The following is a 19,105-nucleotide window of genomic DNA, read 5'->3' as shown; positions in this document are numbered from 1 at the left end:
CCAACTAAGAATCGTCCTAAGATATGTGTTCTCATTCTCCAAGTTGGCTTTCTCTACCGCAAGATTATCCAAATCAGAAATCAGACCAGGGCAAACATGACAATCAATAGGTGGGCTAGACTCCCCGACCTTAGTCTTCCCCCAAAGACTTAATCAAGGCATTCTTCTCATCTAGATCTGACCTAAGCGTGGGACAAAGCTTACAAGCACCAAGCAGAACAGGCCTAGACCTAAGCCCCTCTAGCTCACACACAACAGTAACAAACTTAGACTGCAAAGAAGCCGACAGGTGGGCCCAACGATGTATAATAAAATAACATACTGTACAGACATTATGTCGTTGCAGGCGACGGAGATCTCATTCTTGGATTTCCTTGCTTTGCCCGTGGGAATCTTCCGTATGGCATAGCCATGCCCTATCTTGTCGAAACATCGCCAGGGTACCGACAGTGGCCCCCGGGCCCACCTCGGGAAAGGCGACGAACCCGCAGGTGGGGCCACTACTGAGATCTAGCTCTCTGCATAACTTAAAGCCTCTAGCGTTAGACTGTGCATGCTGCAGGAGTCTTGACCGGCTTTGACCATCCATCGGGTCACCTACTGCATCATCACATTTGAGATAGACAACTAGACTCAGTGAACAGAGCTCAAGGGGCCGGCCTTTAGGTTAAGAGAAAGTCCGGACCTCCAGGTTCCTAGTCCTAGGTACTACGGCACTCATTCACAGGAGGTGGAGCGTGCAGGCTTAGGGTACGGAACCAGGCTAAGCGGCTACACGGCTCCGGACCTCCCCGGAGAATGAGTGCGCTTCTTTGAACCTGCAGGTTCCTAGGGGTCCGAACCCCTCTCTTCCATGAGGGGTCTCGAGCTAAGTCACTAGCTAGCCAACTCAATTCGGACCACAATCACCCCACAAGAGTAAGAAGCCACGTGGGGGTTAGCGCAAACAGAATGCGTAGATTGAAATTGGAATGTAACATCCTTAGAGGCGAACTGAGAATAAACTTTTCCTTTATAACTAGATGTACATGAGATGTGCGATGTAAGCCAGAACACGGGTTTATGAGGCCAGAACTGTCGGGACCTCCGGGCCCCCAGTCTTAGGTACTACGGTACTCGCCCTAGGGAGGTAGAGCATGCAGGCTTAGGGTACGGAACCAGGCTAAACGGCTACACGGCTCTGGACCTCTTCGGAGGGTGAGTACGCTTCCCTGAACCTGGTTTGCAGAGATCCGGACCCCTCCACGGGGGAGGCTCACCGGACTAGACCACACGGAAGTACTACCTAGTTACAAAGGAAAATGTTTTATTCCCTGCTGGGCCTCTAAGGGTAAGACTTACAGAGATGTAGAGTTGACGGTGCGACCGAAGTCGGCTTATCATCGGAGAGAGCCACCAGAGTCGGCTTAGTGCGACCGGAGTGGGCTTTCCGCCGGAGCGGGCTTGGTGCGACCGGAGTCGGCTTTCCGCCGGAGCGGGCTTCCTCATATGAGTGAGGTATGCTGCGAGCTGGGATTTGTTGAAGCTATGCTCCCCCAGACCTGCTTGATGACGAGCTGGGAGAGCATGACCCGCTGTCGCCATCCTGCTGACGCGGGCGCTTGCCGCGCGAGTACTGGCCCCGGGCGCTCGCCACCTGAAACATGGTGATGCCGAGCCGATGATCACGCGAAAGCCAAGCAGGCCCCTACCTGGCGCGCCAAATGTCGTGGTGTGCAAACCCACAGCCGGGTGGCATAGTGCACCCGCCTAAACCCAGAGGGTGAGTACTCAGGGGTTAGCTAGGATTAGCCTAATCCAGACGCAAGAACACGATGAACACAACAGGTTTAGAGTGGTTCGGGCCGCCGGAGCGTAATACCCTACGTCCACTGTGTGTTGTATTGCTTGCGCTCTCAAGAGGTTGAGAACGGGATTATTCGGAGTGAATCCGAGCTTGTGTTGTGTCTGCCTTTTGCCTGGCCTTCGAAAGTCTAGAGTGTGCAGCGAGCGCCTCCCTTTTATATCTCAAAGGAGGCGCGTACATGGTCGTTGAGTCCCCGACAGGTGGGCCCAACGATGTAGTATAAAATAACATACTGTACAGACATTATGGCGTTGCAGACTACGGAGATCTTATTCCTGGATTTCCTTTATTTGCCCGTGGGAATCTTCCGTCTGGCATAGCCAGGCCCTGTCTTGTCGAAACGGCGCCAGGGCGTAACTTGCGGCGTAGCCTGCCACGTAGCTGAACGGGCCGTGTAGCTTGCAGCGTAGGCGGTATGATGAAAAGGTGTCGTGCCGTCATATCCATTTAATGCGGCAGACGGCCTCTGCGCGGATGCGGCACATGCGGCTGCACTGTGTACCTCGGTAATATGCGGTCTACAGTGAGGCCTGATAAAAGCTGCCCCGCGTGCTGCGGTGGCAGAGCACGCCTCAACCACCCGCATTGAATGCGGTGGGTGGGTGAGTCTTCCAGCGGAAGGCTCGCGCCCACGCCTGCGCCTGCGGGACACGTGGCGCCCCCGGACCCCGTCTAGGCGGTATATCGGTTCTACGCGCGCGGGAGGTCCGGACGGACGCGGGGAGGTCCCGGACCCCTATGGGGGGTCCAAGCCCTTGGCTGTTGGCGCGAAGCTTCCCCTCCTCCAGGATACGTGGCGTCACCGGACCCGACCCGGAGCGGGGAGCGGGTCTAGGGCCGTTGGCCCGGTGAGGTAAGAGCCTAACCCCTGGGGCCCGGCTGCTCCGCTTCTTAGCGCGTAGTTATGGATGACCACGCGAGTCCTGCCTTGCTGCAGTAGGAGTGGGTATCCCTGCTAACGGTTACCGACAGCCCCGAAGGTAGCTTAGTAACTAGCAGGGGACAATGGTCTGACATAGAAGAAGCTAGCGCCTGTAGGGAGCAGGTTGGGTAGAGGAATTCCCATTCTTTGTTGAAGAAAATGTGATCAATCTTGGTTAAGGTCGGTGAATCTGTTTCACTGGACCAAGTAAAACGCCTGCCGTTGAGATGTAATTCCTTCAGATCCAGTTGATCGAGGACAGCCTTGAACCCATTGATTAGTCTGATCTTAATTCTGTTGTTGCTCTTATCGCAAGCCCTGTAAATGAGGTTGAAATCTCCCATGATTGTCCAAGCTGGCAGCATATGTTGTTTCATTGCGACCAGTGCATCCATGAACTGTCGCTTTCCCAAATCATCCTGCGGCCCGTATACACCTGTTAAGCTCCACATTCTACCATCAGCTCTACATGTGATGTTTGCTGAAACTGTAAACTGGTCCACTGTAACATCTTGTAGGAGGAAAGCATCAACTGAGCAGGCAATGATAACACCCCCGCAGGTGCCCGCTGCCGGGAGGAAAGCATAAGCCCCGATGAATTGGGGGCCTAGAGTTTCAGCAATAATGCGATCATTCACTTCCTGTAGCTTTGTTTCTTGCAAGCACACCACATTGGCATGGTGATCGGATATAAGATCACGAACAACCCGCCGTCGACCAGCCCCATTCAAACCCCGGACATTCCAGGCTGTGTTTAGATCCGCAAAAAGTGGTAAAAAGGGTCACATCGGATTCTATAGCACACTGTAACACTTTTCGTTTATTTGTGGTAAATATTGTCCTATCATAGGCTAATTAGGCTCAAAAGATTCGTCTCGCAACGTACATCAAAATTATGCAAATAGTTTATTTTTTACCTTATTTTTGTTCGTGACTTATTTTTTTTATTTACCTACAGTAAACAACCTCTAATGACGGATTAATTATACTCATTAGATTCGTCTCGCGATTTACAGACGAGTTCTGTAATTATTTTTGTGATTAGTCTACGTTTAGTACTTCAAATGTAGAAAGATGACTTTTCAAAAATTTTACGGAGTGCAACTAAACACCCCCTAAACACAACCCCAGTTGAGGATAACACAGTTGTTTTCATTCATTGGCTGTGTTAGTTCCCTAAAAAACACTGTAGCGCTGAAAAATCCACTGTGGCACTTTTCGTTTGTTTGTGGTAAATATTATCCTACTATGACCTAACTAGTCTCAAAAGATTCGTCTCGCAACGTACATCAAAACTATGCAATTAGTTTTTTGATTTACCTACATTTAGTAATTCATGCATGGGTTATTTGCTATATTTAATGTTTCGATGTGATAGAAAGTTTGGAAATTTTGGAAATTTTGTGGGAACTGAACACAGTCATTGGCCAAAAGCAGTACAACGGAATGCTGCTGATTGCAGTCTTGTTGGCTCTGACTAAGCTTACAATTGTTCCATTGTCTCCTACCAGCCAACCACCCAATAGAGGTCTTGTTTGGTTCGTGCTAGAATCTTAGCGCGCTATAAATAGTAACAACTTTGACCGCTAATTACGGTGTCAACTAAAGTCAGTTTACAAAACCAACTTCAGAATCTTTGCGCTAGTGACCATAAAGAATCTAACGAGGACTTTGACCGTGCGATTAGAGGATGGTTACTGTAGCATCACTGTAGCAAATCATCGATTAATTGCCAATATTAGATTCGTCGCGAAAAGTTACACCCATCCCTAAAAAGATTTTGCAAATAGACTTCATTTAGTACTTCATGCATGCGAGATTTTTTTGACGGGAAGCGTGCGTGCTAGATTTCTTGCTGAATCAATGCCAGGCCAGAGTCACAACTACTTGAAAGACGAAAATACATAGGGTGTGTTTAGTTCATTTTGCAAAAATGTGTAAAAATGTAAACAGGGCATTTGAAGTATTAAATGAAGTCTATTTGCAAAACTTTTTGCATAGATGGGTTGTAAATCGCGAGACGAATCTAATGATGCTAATTAATTCATATTTAATCAATAATTAGCAGATGGTTACTGTAGCATAGCTGTTGCAAATCATGGATTAAGTAGGCTCATTAGAATCGTCTCGCGATTTACAGCCCATTCATGTAAAAAGTTTTATAAATAAACTTCATTTAGTACTTCAAATTAGCAAGATATCGTTTCACTTCGAATTAGCAAGATAACCAGAAAGCGACTAGAACAGTAGTACATGTCTAGTCCGACGTAGCAGCAGGCATAGCAGCGCCCATGTCCAGCAGATCATCCATCGCAGCTAGTATAGCAGTGTCAGTCAGAGGCCCGCTGAACAGCCCAACGAGGCGCTTCTTGTGTTCCACCTTAGGAGACTGCTCCGGGTCAACGATGTCAAGCTTCTTTAAGAGAGCGGTCTGCGCACAGGTCAGGGAATCCAGTTTGGAAGTGGACTTGTTGGAGAGGCGTGCGCTGCTTCGGGGTTTGTTTGGTTCTGGCGCAGGAAGGAGATCCTGGACGGGCTCATTATCAGGCAGCTGGCCCTGCTCATTGACCAGCAAGTGTTCCACAACAGGCTCATGCGCAGGCAGAGCGGCAAGCACAGGAGGCTGGTTCAAGAGAGGCGGTTCTGGGGGAATCAGGACATCATCCAGGAAGGCAGCAAGTGCGCCAAGGGGAGCTGCAGGAGGTGGATTTGGTGTAGCCGAAGCATAGGGGCGAGCTGGGGCTTGTTTGGTTGCATCTAGCACAACTAGCGCAACGAAAGAATCTTTTATGCGTAAAGTACTAAACGGAGTTTATTTGCAAATTTTTTTTAAATATAGGTATAACTTTTCGCGACGAATCTAATGATGGTAATTAATCGATGATTGGCTATAGTGATGCTACAATAACCATCCTCAAATAACGCGGTCAAAATCTCATTAGATTCTTCAGGGTTCCTAGCGCAGAGATTTTGAAGTTATTTTTTAAACTGTCACTATTTAGTACCCCTAATTATTAGTCAAAATTACTACAGTTCCTAACGTAGCACAAATCAAATAGAACCTGGGGCTCAGGTGCAGGAGCGACTGGCACAGCGTGGGGCTCAAATGGTGCGATAGGGCGTTCATTAGGCTGGGGGAGAGTGGAGGGGAGTCAAACAAGTTTGCTGCGAGCAGAGTTGTAAGGGGCCGTTTAGTTCCCAAAAATTTTCACTCAAAAATTTTCACCTCCCCTTTGAAACATATGTATGAAGCACTAAATGTAATTAAATAATAAAACTAATTACACAGTTTGGATGTACACGACGAGACGAATCTTTTGAGCCTAATTAGGGCATGATTAGCCATAAGTGCTACAGTAACCCATATGTGCTAATGATGCGGTCAAAGGCCTCAAAAGATTCGTCTTGCGGTTTTCAAGTGAGTTCTGAAATTAGTTTTTTAATTAGTATTCGAAAAAGGGGCATCTCCGGTCCCCCAAAATGGGACACCCAAAAATATCCGGTTCCCCCAGAATGGGGGAGGCCTCTCCGCCAACGTGGGTCCATCCGGTGGGACAGGGACACCCCCCTGCAGCAGCCGACAAGCTACGCTCCGCGCCAAGCGTACTCTGCTGCTCTGCACCCAACGGCTGCTGCTGAGGCAACAGTGGTCAGCCCTGCTCCTGTCGGCCCCGAGTCGTTGACGGACAAACTGTTGGGTTTGAACCTCAGCGGCGCGGCCGTTGGGAGCTCCTCCACATCTGGGCTGGGCCGTCTGACCCTGGCCACTAGAGCTTTTTTCTTTTTTATATTTAAAAAAAAAATCAAAATTTCAAAAATATATGTCCATTTTGAAAAATTTCAAAAATAACCCCCGGTCGCCCTCCAATAGGGCGACAGGCCCTAAGTGTAAATTTTTTCTTCAAATTTGCAACGAGGTCCCTGGCCAAAAAAGGGGCCTGTCGCAACGGGCAACAGGGGCCTGTCGCCCACCCCTGGGGCGACAGGGTCCCTCCCCCTATATATAAACCCTTGCCGCCATTCCCTTACCATTTGAGCCTAAAAATTCAGGAAAAAAGAGAGGGGTGAGGAGAAGAAAAGTGGCGAAGCTCTGCCGAATTCCGCACTTGTGATGTACCGATAACTTCCGTATGAATCCGTTCATATTGTATAACAATTTTATTTAATTAGCGGATTAGCTGAATTAGATTTTGTGCTTTAAAACACTCGTTTAGTATTACAATTTAAGTACTATTACAGACTTGTTTTTAAATTATTTATGCATTAGAATAGAATTATGACAGTACCTTATTGATATTGCAGCATAAAACAATAGAATTATGACAGTACCTATATTTTCACGCATCGATTTGGTATACGATATGTGCATTATTTAAATCATTGTTTGTCATTTGGCGCACCACACTATAGCGCCAATGTCTTCGTCAGGATCAACCTACATTCCGTGGAGCAAGTGTGTAGCCACCGTACCTGAAGGAATTGATGTGACAATGTGCTTCTGCGGTTCGTTATGCAAGTTCATGCAATCTGAGGTTTTAGGAGATGACTACGGCATGAGGTTCTTTATGTGTGAGAACTACGAATATGATCCACCTAAGCGATACGGCAAAGACCGGGCCAAGGTAGCAGGACAACATACATTATTTTTCTTTGTGACCAAACATTGAGTTATGATTCTAACTTTTGTTGGACAAAGTCTCCTCCGCCTCTTTGTGATTTTATGCAGTGGTTCGACACCGTGCAGTCGCAGCAGGCAAAGGACTTTGTGGAACAACAAGCAAGGTGGGCTGCAGAACGTTGGCGCCGAATGAAGCACGAGGAATAGCAAGAGGAGAAGCGCAAGAAAGAGCAAGAAGAGATACGCAAGAGGATGGAGGAGGTGGATCGTAAGGCGGCGGCCGAACGTGAAGCTGACAGGGAGAGAAAGCGAGAGAGGGCACGCCGTGCGAAGGAAGACGGCCCCGTAGCAATTAGGAAGGGCAAATATCCTCGGTGCACTCAGTAGAGTAGTACCATGTAATCCCGACATTTTACATTCCATAAGGCATGGTAGGTTTAGATGCAACAAGAAATTACCTTGTCGCGTGCACATGCCACTGCAATTAGTTGTTTATGTTTTCAGTTGAGAACTTGACTCTGTGTGTTGTAACTTTTACCATTAATTTGCAATTGTAGCCGGGAATCTATGAAATGTTTGAATTTGTCCTTAATATTTTCGGAGCTTTTCATGTCACTAAAATACTAAAAAGCACACATTTAATTTATATAACGATAAGAAATAAGAACTAAGAAATGCATTATATAATGTGAACCATCAAATTTTACATCATAATACAATGATAATAAAACACACAACACACATGCAGTGGTATGGCAGAACCCGTTGCAAACTACGGTAAACAGATTCCGGACTAACCTAACATGCCTTAGGTAATTTTAAAATAAACACAACAAACACAACGATGCAGCATGTCACTAGCACTAGGGTAGTCCTAGTAGCCGTACCCCCACGTAGCAAACTGCGTTGAGCCTTCTCCGCAGTATCCACCCATTGCAGGTGGTGCAGGCGGTGGTGCCGAAGGCGCAGGACCCTTCTTCTTGTGACAAGGGCAGTTGCAGTAAGAAATAGTGCATGGTTCATCCTGTGAACCGGCAGCATTACTGGTATCATCATCTTCGTCGTCTTTGTTACCCTCGCTCACTTCCTCATAATGGTTCACCTTGCATTCCAGATCAAAGATCTTTATCTAGAGGTACTCGATGAACTTCTGAACAGAATCAATTGGTGCAGAATCGACCCACCTAGTAAAACCACAGTTTTTTGGAGTATCGGAAGACTACAAAACAAATTTCATGTAAGGTGTCTCATTGAAGATAAAGAAATGAAACAACTGAGTATTACCCATGCGTGTAGACATTTAAAGAAACGCCGACCGTCATCCATCCCGTCGGTGCACATCTGCACTAAGCAGACCTCACCATGTCTGCATTTTGGCCACGGTTCTCTGCGATTATTGTATTATCGAAGAGGAGTTTCATTGGTAAATTCACTCTTGTGCTGTGGCGGAAACTCAAACACTGGTTCCGGAAAGGAATCAGGTCCAAGAGGCCCCTCCCATATTGTGGGGTCTCCCTTTCTTCCCCCTTTTCCTTTCCCAAAATCGTAGTAATTCTTCCCGCTAGACCCACCTCCAGACATTGGGTATACAATGAGCTTTGGTGTTTGAGTGCTGCTGAGAGTTCACAAACTTCGGAGTATTTATAGGCGCACAAAGGTCTGATACCCGGAGTGTGGAGTGTAAATGCACCTAAAAAGCCTACATGACAACACAGTAAAGAGGCTAGCTGACCTAACACTGAAAAGGCTAGATTCGATTCTCGAAATGACTACTAGATGCATCTCTGTGCATGCAGACTCACAGCACTGCATTGCTGCCGCTCGGTCGATCGCGCCTAGATGCCGACTTCCCCACTACACGCCACAGACCTTCGCTGTAGAATGACAGGTCCGTCGTCCTCGCCAGAGAGACTGCTTTGAAGGTGAGCTGGTGTGGTTGCCATGTTGTCACATCTTTTTGAAATGGTGGAAGGGTACTGCTATTGGGTTGTCGTCTTTTGTCACGTATGTCTGGGCAAAGAATGCGACATTTGGGAAACCCGTGATCGCCGTGCTGAGTAGTGGCAACCTGTGATCTCGTACTCGCAGCTAGATACACTATAGTTCCTATTTTGAGCTATTCGAGCGTGTAGTCGTCATCATCGTCGGCAGGATCTCGGCCGCTAACTCGTACCGCACCTAACTTGACCTTTATTAAATCACGAAAAAAATTCGCAAGAACTTCCCTTATTTCACGAGCATTATGGAACCCACAAACATAACAAGTTCACATCAATAGTATCTATAGAAACAAATGACAAGTAAACTAGCACAATCATAAACATCGGATACAAATAAGCGGTCCACAGCTATCTCTACGGATAGGTTCGATACAAACTCCACGCACGATTACTATATATTACAGATAGGTTCGATACAAACTCCACGCATGATATTTATACATTACAGATATGTTCCATACAAACTGGATGCACGATTATTACATATTACAAATATGTTCGATACAATTGTGGATCATGACACCGAATGCCTTCCACGAGCAATTCTCGCCGATGGTCGTCTGAACGTAGGAGGTGCTCCATCTCTGGGATTTCCGGAAGGACCGACGTCAGCAGCATCGTGAAGTGCATTCTGAGGACACTTCTTGTAGTTGTGACCCAATGCTCCACATTGGCTGCAACGCTTTTGTGCCTTGCTTGCTTCGGACTCGTCCATACCATTCCGAATACGACGTGTCTGACGGCGGCCTTTGCCTTTCTTAGTGGCTGGATCAGGAATAAACATCTTATTCTCATTATCCTGAATGAAAGGCCCCACTATTCCAATCCCGTATACCTCATGTCCCCAGGTGGATACAGCTACTTCCTTGCTGAAGTAAGGTGAAACAAATACTCCTGGCTGCAACCCAGACTCTGCACATGCCGCAATGAGATGCGAGCATGGCAAATGCAATAACTTAGGCTTCATGCAAGTGCAGAAGGCTTTGCCATCTACTGCAATCAAACTCTCCTGTACCACCCTATCTCTACGGATACCAAAATTCCTTTCCAGAGGTTTATCTATAGCGCTAGATGTGCAGTTAAAGGCAGAAAGATCTACTCCATTTGGCCCATACAAAATATTGTAGTCACCATAAAATACTTGAAACTGCATCTTACTCGACATATCTATATATCACATAATACTTATCGAGTTATACTCTTTACTTCACTACCTTATTCAATTATCCGTAAAAACTAAGTATGGAATTCAACTACAATGTATAAGTATTCATAACTATGTGATGACACTCAAATTTTATACTGCATATGCCAAATTCTATTCTAAATCATAATTAATTTATAAACATGTCTCTAATAGTACTGCAATTGTAATAATAAATACGTAGTACTAATTTTCTAAACTAATTTACTACTACATAACTACAAACTAAAGTATCATTAAACTCCTACCTAAATGGTTCTACTATAGCACTAATTAAATTAAATTACTCTACAATACCAATGGAAAAATACATAAACTAAATGCACTAACCTGCAGATCACAAGTGCCAAATCCGGCAGGGCTTCGCCGCTTCCCTTCTCCTCACCCCTCTCTTTTTTTCTAGATTTTTGGTGGAATTTTCGGGCTCAAATGAGAGGGAATGGGGTCGGATGCTTATATAGGGGAGGTACCCCGGTCGCCCGAGGGGGGGGCGACAGGCCTCCCCTGTCGCCCGTGGGGTGCGACAGGCCCCCTGCCGCGCCTGTGGGCGGAGCCCAGTGGTCGCCCGAGGGGGGGCGACAGGCCCCCTGTCGCCCGTTGGGGGGGCCGACAGACCCTTTTTTTTGCCAGGGACCTTGTTACAAATTTGAAGAAAAAAATTACACTTAGGGCCTGTCGCCCTATGGGGACGACCGGGGGTATTTTTGAAATTTTTCAAAATAGACATATATTTTTGAAATTTTGATTTTTTTTAATATAAAAAAGGAAAAAAATGCTGGCCACTAGCTCCCCCTTCTATGACCCAAATAGAATTTGGGCCGCAACTCCACCTCCGATGATGGTAACTGGGCCAGCTACTTCTCTACCTCCTCATTACCTCACTGGTGACCTTTCTGCTTGGACTAGGGAACGCCTTCGCAAAGGGAAAATGGCTGTGGGTGACGGCCCGGCTAAGAGTCCTTGCTCTCCAATCTCTCTTTGCTAAGCAAGACCGGCGTAGAGGTGGTAAAGACGGGCGTAGAGGTGGTAATGGATCATGATTTTAATGGTTTCTTCACAGTCCAAAAAAAATTTAAATTTTTTTAATTTAAAATTATATAAAATTAGAGCTCGACCATTTGAAATTGCGGCAATTAGATTTTTGAGTTCAAAATCTTACGCCCAAGTGGTGTGGCATCAGACCTTTTTCCATCACGTGCTGTATTCCAAGATGGTGTGACATGACGTGACAGTATCTTTTTCACTTGCAAGATACTTACCATGCTCTCCCTCTTCGATCTCGATGGATAAATATCAAAGCACACTACAATCCGGACGCCACCAATGCGATGCATGCGCATCCACCAGCTAGCTAGCCGTGCACCACGCAGACCAAAAGGAGGAAGCGCACCCGCATCGTCGTCAGGCAGCACAACATGTCTCGAGTAGGCGCGCATGGCAGTCTTCGTTATCTCGCGCGCTTTAATTTGGCACTGTCGAATCGGGCTCCCTTTTCGTGGGACGCGCCGTATATTTGCGAACAAAATAACTGGCGAGGTCACACCAACCCACGACCTTGGCCGCCCACCTGCGATTAAGCTGCAAATGTGTGCGGATCTACGCACACTCAGATCTCGATTACAGTGGCCAAGCCACTACAGTGCCGTCAAGTGAAACGATGTTCACGAATAATCTCGGACGCATAAATTTTCCACATTATACAGTAGTTTTTTTTCCACACTCTTATGAACACACGTACGCAACCCCTATGAGCATCTTTGAAGACTGAATCGGCAAATCGTTGAGATTGACGAAGTCACCATAGGCGCATCGCTGTCGACGGGAACGTCGCCTACCACTGAATACACAATATCGTTAAATTTCAGAATATTCGCTTCCATAGAAAGTCAAACTCAGGACCTCAGATGCTACCGAGACAGCATCTAGGCTCTTGTAATCACATTATACAGTAGTTTAATTGACTTGTCATGGTGGTCTGAAAAAAATTGCCGTGTCATGGTGTGTGGATATAGATATACAAGCCCACCTCATAAGTGGTCTTATCCACGTTAACCCATGTTTGCATATAAGGTCGCCCCAAATAGTAGGATAATAGCTAGTGTAGCTTGGTGGCAGAAAATATGTGTTGTTTAATTAAAATCTTGCTACACCATCCCGATTCGAGCTGCAAAATCTCAGCTAGAGACTATAGTGCTTGTTACTTGCTCGAGAGAGGATGGTGTACTTCGTTGAAACCATTGCTTTTTTTTTCAAAACATGAGGCGCCGGCGCTTGTTCTTATGAATGTAAGCACACACTCTTGCTTTCACCTCTCTGAAATAAGCTAGAGACTAGCTAGAGCGCTTGTTACCTGTTGTTGTCTTGGCAATTTTTTTTTTGAGAACGGGACTCAGCACATATTTCATCATTAAGAAAAAGAGAATTACAACGACACAATTCAAAAGAGCCCTCAAAACGCAAAGTTACAAGAGTCAGAGAGAATCCACGCATCGTGGCAAGTGACTTTAAACACAAGAGCAGGCAGATTATAAGTAAGTTATAGGTTTTCCCTCCAAAAGCCCCTCCTACCGGTGCTGTGGAAGTCCATTCACCGCTTCACAATAAATTATCTAAATCTAATGGTGGCTTAGAAGTAGCGCAGAATAATTCCGTACCAGTTGTCAATTAGAATACCCAATGTAAATATTCCCTCAGTTTTTATTTACATATCGTATTAAGTTTATTCTAAGTCAAAATTAACCAACTTTGATCAAATCTATAGAAAAAATATAGCAGCATAATTAATATATATTTAGTGGATTATATTCAATAATAAAATACATTTGACATAGCACAAACCTAATACGATATGTAAATAAAAATAGATGGAGTATAGGCATGATAGGAGAAGATTTGATAAGGCGTATTCTGACGAGGCGGACATCATTGAAGCCCTACATGTATCTTCTCCTCACAGGCATATCCCTCTGGAGTCGATGTAGTGTAGACATTGAGCTTCCACTACATGAGAACCAGAGATTTGTAATTGGCGCGGATGACCTTTTGGTAACGGGCAACACACTATTACCCTTAACGCGTTACTATTGACAAGTCAAAGGTAACGTGCACAACCCCGTGACTCATTACACATATTTGTAACACGCATTGAACTACGCCCGTTGCCAACACACCCCTAGCTGACCCACTTGGTTTGGACTATTTGATCGGCTTGGGTTGGATCAGGCCCCCACAAGACCCAATCTTCTTTGACCGTCCTCTTTCATCCTCCCTAACTCCGTAAGTTCATACATGAGAGAGGACAAAAACTTTTACGGAAGTTCAATTAGGGGGATGTATATATTTGCTCTGGCATTGGGCAGGGTTACGTTGCAGCATAGTGAGGATCAAAAGGAGATGGTGATACAAGTATGGCGATCACCGGAAATACCGGCTCTTCTCACTTGCTCGCCTCCTATGGGTGCCTTTTAGTTCATGACGATTGGTTTAAAAAACTATGTCGTTTCCTTAAAATTCATTTTTTTGCGACTGTATAGCATTTGGTTTTTGGTATTACTATGTGTAATTGTTGTATGGACTAATTCTCCCTTGACGAGGGAGGTGAAGCTAGATACTATTTGCATTATCTAAAAAAACTATATGCATTATCTTATATAATTTGTTTCTCTACGCTCTTCCTACCCTTCTTTCAGAACGCAAGTCGCATGCTTCACTTGCTCCGTTTTCACCACTCGCACATACATCTATCTATCCACACATGCCACCAACGCAAGTACGCAACGAACAATGATAATCTTGTTCTCTTCCATCTTTGCGTGTGCCACGTCCAACTGTGAACTCGACCGCAAGAAAACGTCAACAGATCTGTGACAGAACCGCCAAGTTAAACGGCTTAATTAAGCGTAATGGCCATCATTTGAACGCATCAGGCGCATTAGCTTAATTAAGTGTAACCTGGCAGCCTGTTTCCAACCCATAGGCCGATCGAAACACACCAGAAGTCTCGCGCGACGGCGAGCACAGACGGTACCAGCATAATATAATTTCACAAAAATAGATAATAACATATATATTTACACAATCACTTTAAATTTAGAATTTACATAAATTAAATGACAGCAGCGGATGAGAATATGACCTGAGAGGAAGAAATTTGATTGAGAACCCATAAAACGAAATGATAACTATGAACACGTGAGGACGTCACATCGAGCCCACCGATGTTAATCCTGGTTAGTTTTCATACCTGAAACAGGGTAAACAACAAACCCTGAGTATACTAATACTCAGCAAGACTTACCCGACCAGTGGGTATAACTTAGCCCACATATCTAGACATGCAAGGCATTTGGCTGGTGGTTATTTTGCAGAAAAAGCTTCTAAAAGTGGATCCTTAATTTCAATATTTTAGCTCCAAGTTTCCATATGCTTAAACCATCCACTAGCATTTGCACCTTCTAAGCAACCATAGCAAACATTGAAATATTAAAACAAGATAATTAATTCCTAACCATCATTTAAATTCCATATAGCATCACTACGATGTGGTGCTGTGATCAAGGTGCTCATATCCGAGATGCGACGTACGGCGGATCGATCCGATTTAACCTTGCAAGGTGAACCTAACCAACACGGCACGTATTGGCCCCGTCGGACCATACAAACCAACCATTCCCCTCCCCGTCTCGAACTACAGGACCGCCCCACCATCATATGGTCAGCCGAGCTCAACGTGAGACCACCAAAAATAAACATATGCAACCACATTTCTCCGCGACTACTCGACTACCCCAGGAGGTGAGTTGGAGTCCTGTACTTTCGAAACAAGGCAGTACTCGGCTTACCGGTTTCGACTACCTCCTACTCCCGGCATGCGGTTAGTACAATTCAAACTCGATCACAGGGCCAGGCAACGAACGGTCCTTAACCGACACATGCGGGACTAACCTTTCCCCGCCCGGTCTCCATTTTCTTTTCCTTATCCAACCTATTCCAATATTCCATATACTCAAAATAACGAGATATCCTATATCTCGCGAGTGACCCGAAATCACTCGTCTTCTACCGAGTTCTATTAAGCATAGCATTTCTATCGTCCTCTACATACTAGTATAACTCGAGGAGACCTAGGGATCATGCAACTAGGGTTTCAAATAATTCCTGAACCTAATGCACAAGTAATAGAAACATAATATAGGTGTCATAGTTTGAAATAAACGGATGTGCACCGGGGCTTGCCTGGGATGAACACTGAGTCAGTGTTAGTTAGATGATACTCGCTTGGCGAGCACCTGCCTTCGGTCATGCACATCGGGATCCATCCATCCATCTTCTAGATGGGTCCACCATTCACCGTCTTCTGGCTCGGCTTCAATGTCACATCCCTCACGAGGTTCATCTATCGTACCTGTAGGTGGCCTTGGAGCGCGAGGAGGTGGTCTATGGCGGCGGCTCCACGGCGGGCGGCGGGCGGCGGCGGTGCTGTGCCGCTCCGGCGACGTTTCGGCGAGGCATGGAGGTGATGGCCGGGCCCGGGAGCTTCATTGGGACGAGAGCAAGCGGATTTAGGGGTTGGTGGAGGGCGGGACGAGCTCGGTCGACGGCTCGGCGTGGAGGGGCGACTGGTGGCCATGGCGAGCTCTGCTCGTGGCGAGATGGCGCGACGCGCGCGGCAACAGCGAGCGGAGGGCGAAGGCGTGCGCGTGGCGAACGAGAAGGCGAGCTCGAGAGAGTTCAGGAGCGGACGACGCGGCGCTCGGCGTGTGCACGGACGGCGCCGTGGCCAACTTGGCCACGGTGACCACGCACAAGGATGAGAGCGCAGAGAGAGCTACACGTGGGCTTGATATTTTTGACCAAATTTGAATCTTCAAATCGTGTTTAGCACTCCTAATTGAGGGGTGTTACAAGATCTTCCCCCAACTCGTGTGCACGAGGAGCGTCGTTGGCCAGCTAGCTAGCTAGCCTGAATTGGTTTCAGTGCAAGAAACCCAGACCGCCGACCGGCGCGTTCCTTTAAACAAACACTGCACGCACTCCCCCCCGCGCGCCACGCCCTTGGCGCGCCGCCCCTACCCGTCCGCGTCATCGGCCACCCGTCGCCGCCGTGCCCAGCTCGCCCGGTGCCGCCTATATATACCTGCACCGATCGCACCCCCGTCTCCGGAAGCAATTGCATTGATTGCACACCACACGCACAAGTCAAACGTGCAGAGCGATCGTGTTGGTACCGCGTGACGTGTGCGTGCGTGAACAAAGCTAATTAAGCTAGCAGCAGACGCGAGCTCGCCGGCCGGCGACGGCGACGACGACGATGGGTTCACCGGCGGCATCGACGGCGGTCGCCGCGGTGGTGGTGGTGGTGGTGGTGCTGTGCTGCGCGTCGTCGGCGCGCGCGCAGGACATGGACAAGGAGTGGGCGCGGCCGCCGTACCGCGGGTTCTTCGGCGGGCCCGGGTCGATGCTGCCGCAGTCGGACGTGGACCTGCTGGAGTTCCCGCTGAACCTCGAGTACCTGGAGACGGAGTTCTTCTGCTGGTCCGCGCTGGGGTACGGCCTCGACGCCATCGACGCCAACCTCACCGGCGGCGGGCCGCCCTCCATCGGCGGCCAGTCCGCCTCCCTCACCCCCTTCGTCCGCGACGTCGCCACCCAGTTCTGCTACCAGGAAGTCGGGCACCTCAGGTAATCTATTATTATTGATTGATGATGAGCTCCTGAATATTAATTCTTTCTCATCGTGCGATAGTAACAGTCAGCAGAGAATTGCATTGATTGAGTTGCAATAATCCATCAACTAATTAACCCGGCGCGTGTGTGAACTGAATTGAACTGAAGGGCGATCAAGCAGACGGTGCGGGGCTTCCCGCGGCCGCTGCTGGACATCAGCGCGGCCAACTTCGGCAAGATGATCGAGCAAGCGCTGAACGCGACGCTGGACCCGCCCTTCAACCCCTACGAGAACAGCGTCAACTTCCTCATCGCCTCCTACATCGTCCCCTACGTCGGCCTCACCGGCTACGTCGGCGCCAACCCCAAGCTCCTCACGCCCCAGGCCAGGAAGGTGCGTGCGCATCGCTCGCGTGACCACTCTACTACTCGTCTCGTCATCACCTTGCTTTGCTCGCCATGGATATCCATCGATGGCACGGCACGGCACGGCACGCGTGCGCCATGCTGCTTGCATTGTGCTTATGCCACCGTGTTCAATTCCGGGTGTGCCGCCGGCGCCTGATGACGTGTCGATTGATCTAAATGGATTGTGCAGCTGCTGGCGGGGCTGCTGGGAGTGGAGTCGGCGCAGGACGCGGTGATCCGGACGCTGCTGTACGAGCGCGGGATGACGCGCGTGGCGAGCTACGGCGTCGGGGTGGCGGAGGTCACGGCGCACATCTCCGACCTGCGGAACGCGCTGGGGCGGAGGGGCGTCAAGGACGAGGGCCTGGTGGTGGCGCCGGGGCAGGGTCCCGAGGGGTTCACCGTGGGGAACGTCATCGCCGGCGACCACCTCTCGCTCGCCTTCGACCGCACGCCCGAGGAGATCCTCGGCATCGTCTACGGCACCGGCAACCCCGCCCAGCACGGCGGCTTCTTCCCCCAGGGCGCCGACGGCCGCATCGCCAGGGGGTTCCTCGCCGTGTAGCGCCGCACGGGGGGCAAGTTCGGTGGCCGGGAGCACAAGGGTGGTGCGTGCGTGTATCTGCGTGTGAAGAAGTTCAAAGATGAGCCTGCCGCAGCAAGCTGTAGACTAGAAGACTACACATGTTTGTGTGTTGGCATCTCAATGTAGTTGTTGTGTGATCTTGTGGTGCGTGGGCAAACTGGATATATACATCTGGATGGAAAATAAACTGAATAAAGGAATGCAGCAGTACATTATTATTATGCGCAAAGACGACATATGAATTTTTATTTCAAGAAGCGACATATGTATTTGTTGCCTCGCGAAACATGCGATCACCAAGCGCGAGTCCTCTCCGCCTCCGCAAGGCTGAGCTACGAGTCCTCTCCGCCTCCGCAAGGCTGAGCTACGAGTGTCAGTGCGTGATAGCTATTGAAGAGGAAGTGGCATCGGTCTTGTCCTAGGTATCGGGGATCGAGTCGAGCGCCTCCGCGGCCGCCGAGCGGAAGGCTGGGATTCGACGATCGATCGACTTATGAGTGCAATTTGAGGCTCATTTTGCTATGGATTAGCTGCAAATTAACAAAAATGAAATCTCCTATATTACTATACATAAGATACACTTCATATTTTAGGTGCTCTTCAAATTTAAGGCCCTGTGCGGTCGCGCAGCCCGCACATGTCAAAGGACGCCCCTGAGGTGAGTGTGGCGCAGAAGGGAGGATTTGGCGCCAAAGCTTAGTGGGCGCACTGCATCCGTCGACTCCGTCGGTGACTTGAAGCCATTCCATACAACGCATGACGAGCTGTCTGCATTGCGTTGGAGCACGAGCTGGTGTCGTCATTTTCCGAGACGACGGCACCTTGCGGTTCGATCCCAAATCACCTCGTTAATCA

The 19,105-nt window shown here is 48.1% G+C and overlaps 1 protein-coding gene across 1 annotated transcript; it reads left to right on the top strand.

Moving 5' to 3' along the window:
• The first annotated feature begins 16,776 nt into the window (after positions 1–16,776).
• LOC120643011 (desiccation-related protein PCC13-62-like) lies at positions 16,777–18,468 on the top strand. Its single transcript, XM_039919552.1, has 3 exons — positions 16,777–17,271; positions 17,425–17,650; positions 17,855–18,468. Exons 1-3 carry the CDS (start codon positions 16,901–16,903, stop codon positions 18,227–18,229), a joined length of 972 nt encoding a protein of 323 aa, XP_039775486.1. The 5' UTR covers positions 16,777–16,900; the 3' UTR covers positions 18,230–18,468.
• Positions 18,469–19,105: the final 637 nt, after the last annotated feature.

Source organism: Panicum virgatum, chromosome 7K, assembly GCF_016808335.1.
Source record: "Panicum virgatum strain AP13 chromosome 7K, P.virgatum_v5, whole genome shotgun sequence".
Taxonomy (NCBI): Eukaryota; Viridiplantae; Streptophyta; class Magnoliopsida; order Poales; family Poaceae; genus Panicum; species Panicum virgatum.
This window is presented reverse-complemented; position numbering and strand designations above follow the sequence as displayed.

What these genes read in the sequence shown, in the direction of transcription:
- LOC120643011 (XM_039919552.1), top strand. Translation starts at nt 16,901, where the DNA reads ATGGGTTCACCGGCGGCATCGACGGCGGTCGCCGCGGTGGTGGTGGTG. An exon ending in CAGGAAGTCGGGCACCTCAG is followed by an intron (nt 17,272 to 17,424) that starts GTAATCTATTAT and finishes ATTGAACTGAAG; the next exon opens with GGCGATCAAGCAGACGGTGC. An exon ending in TCACGCCCCAGGCCAGGAAG is followed by an intron (nt 17,651 to 17,854) that starts GTGCGTGCGCAT and finishes TGGATTGTGCAG; the next exon opens with CTGCTGGCGGGGCTGCTGGG.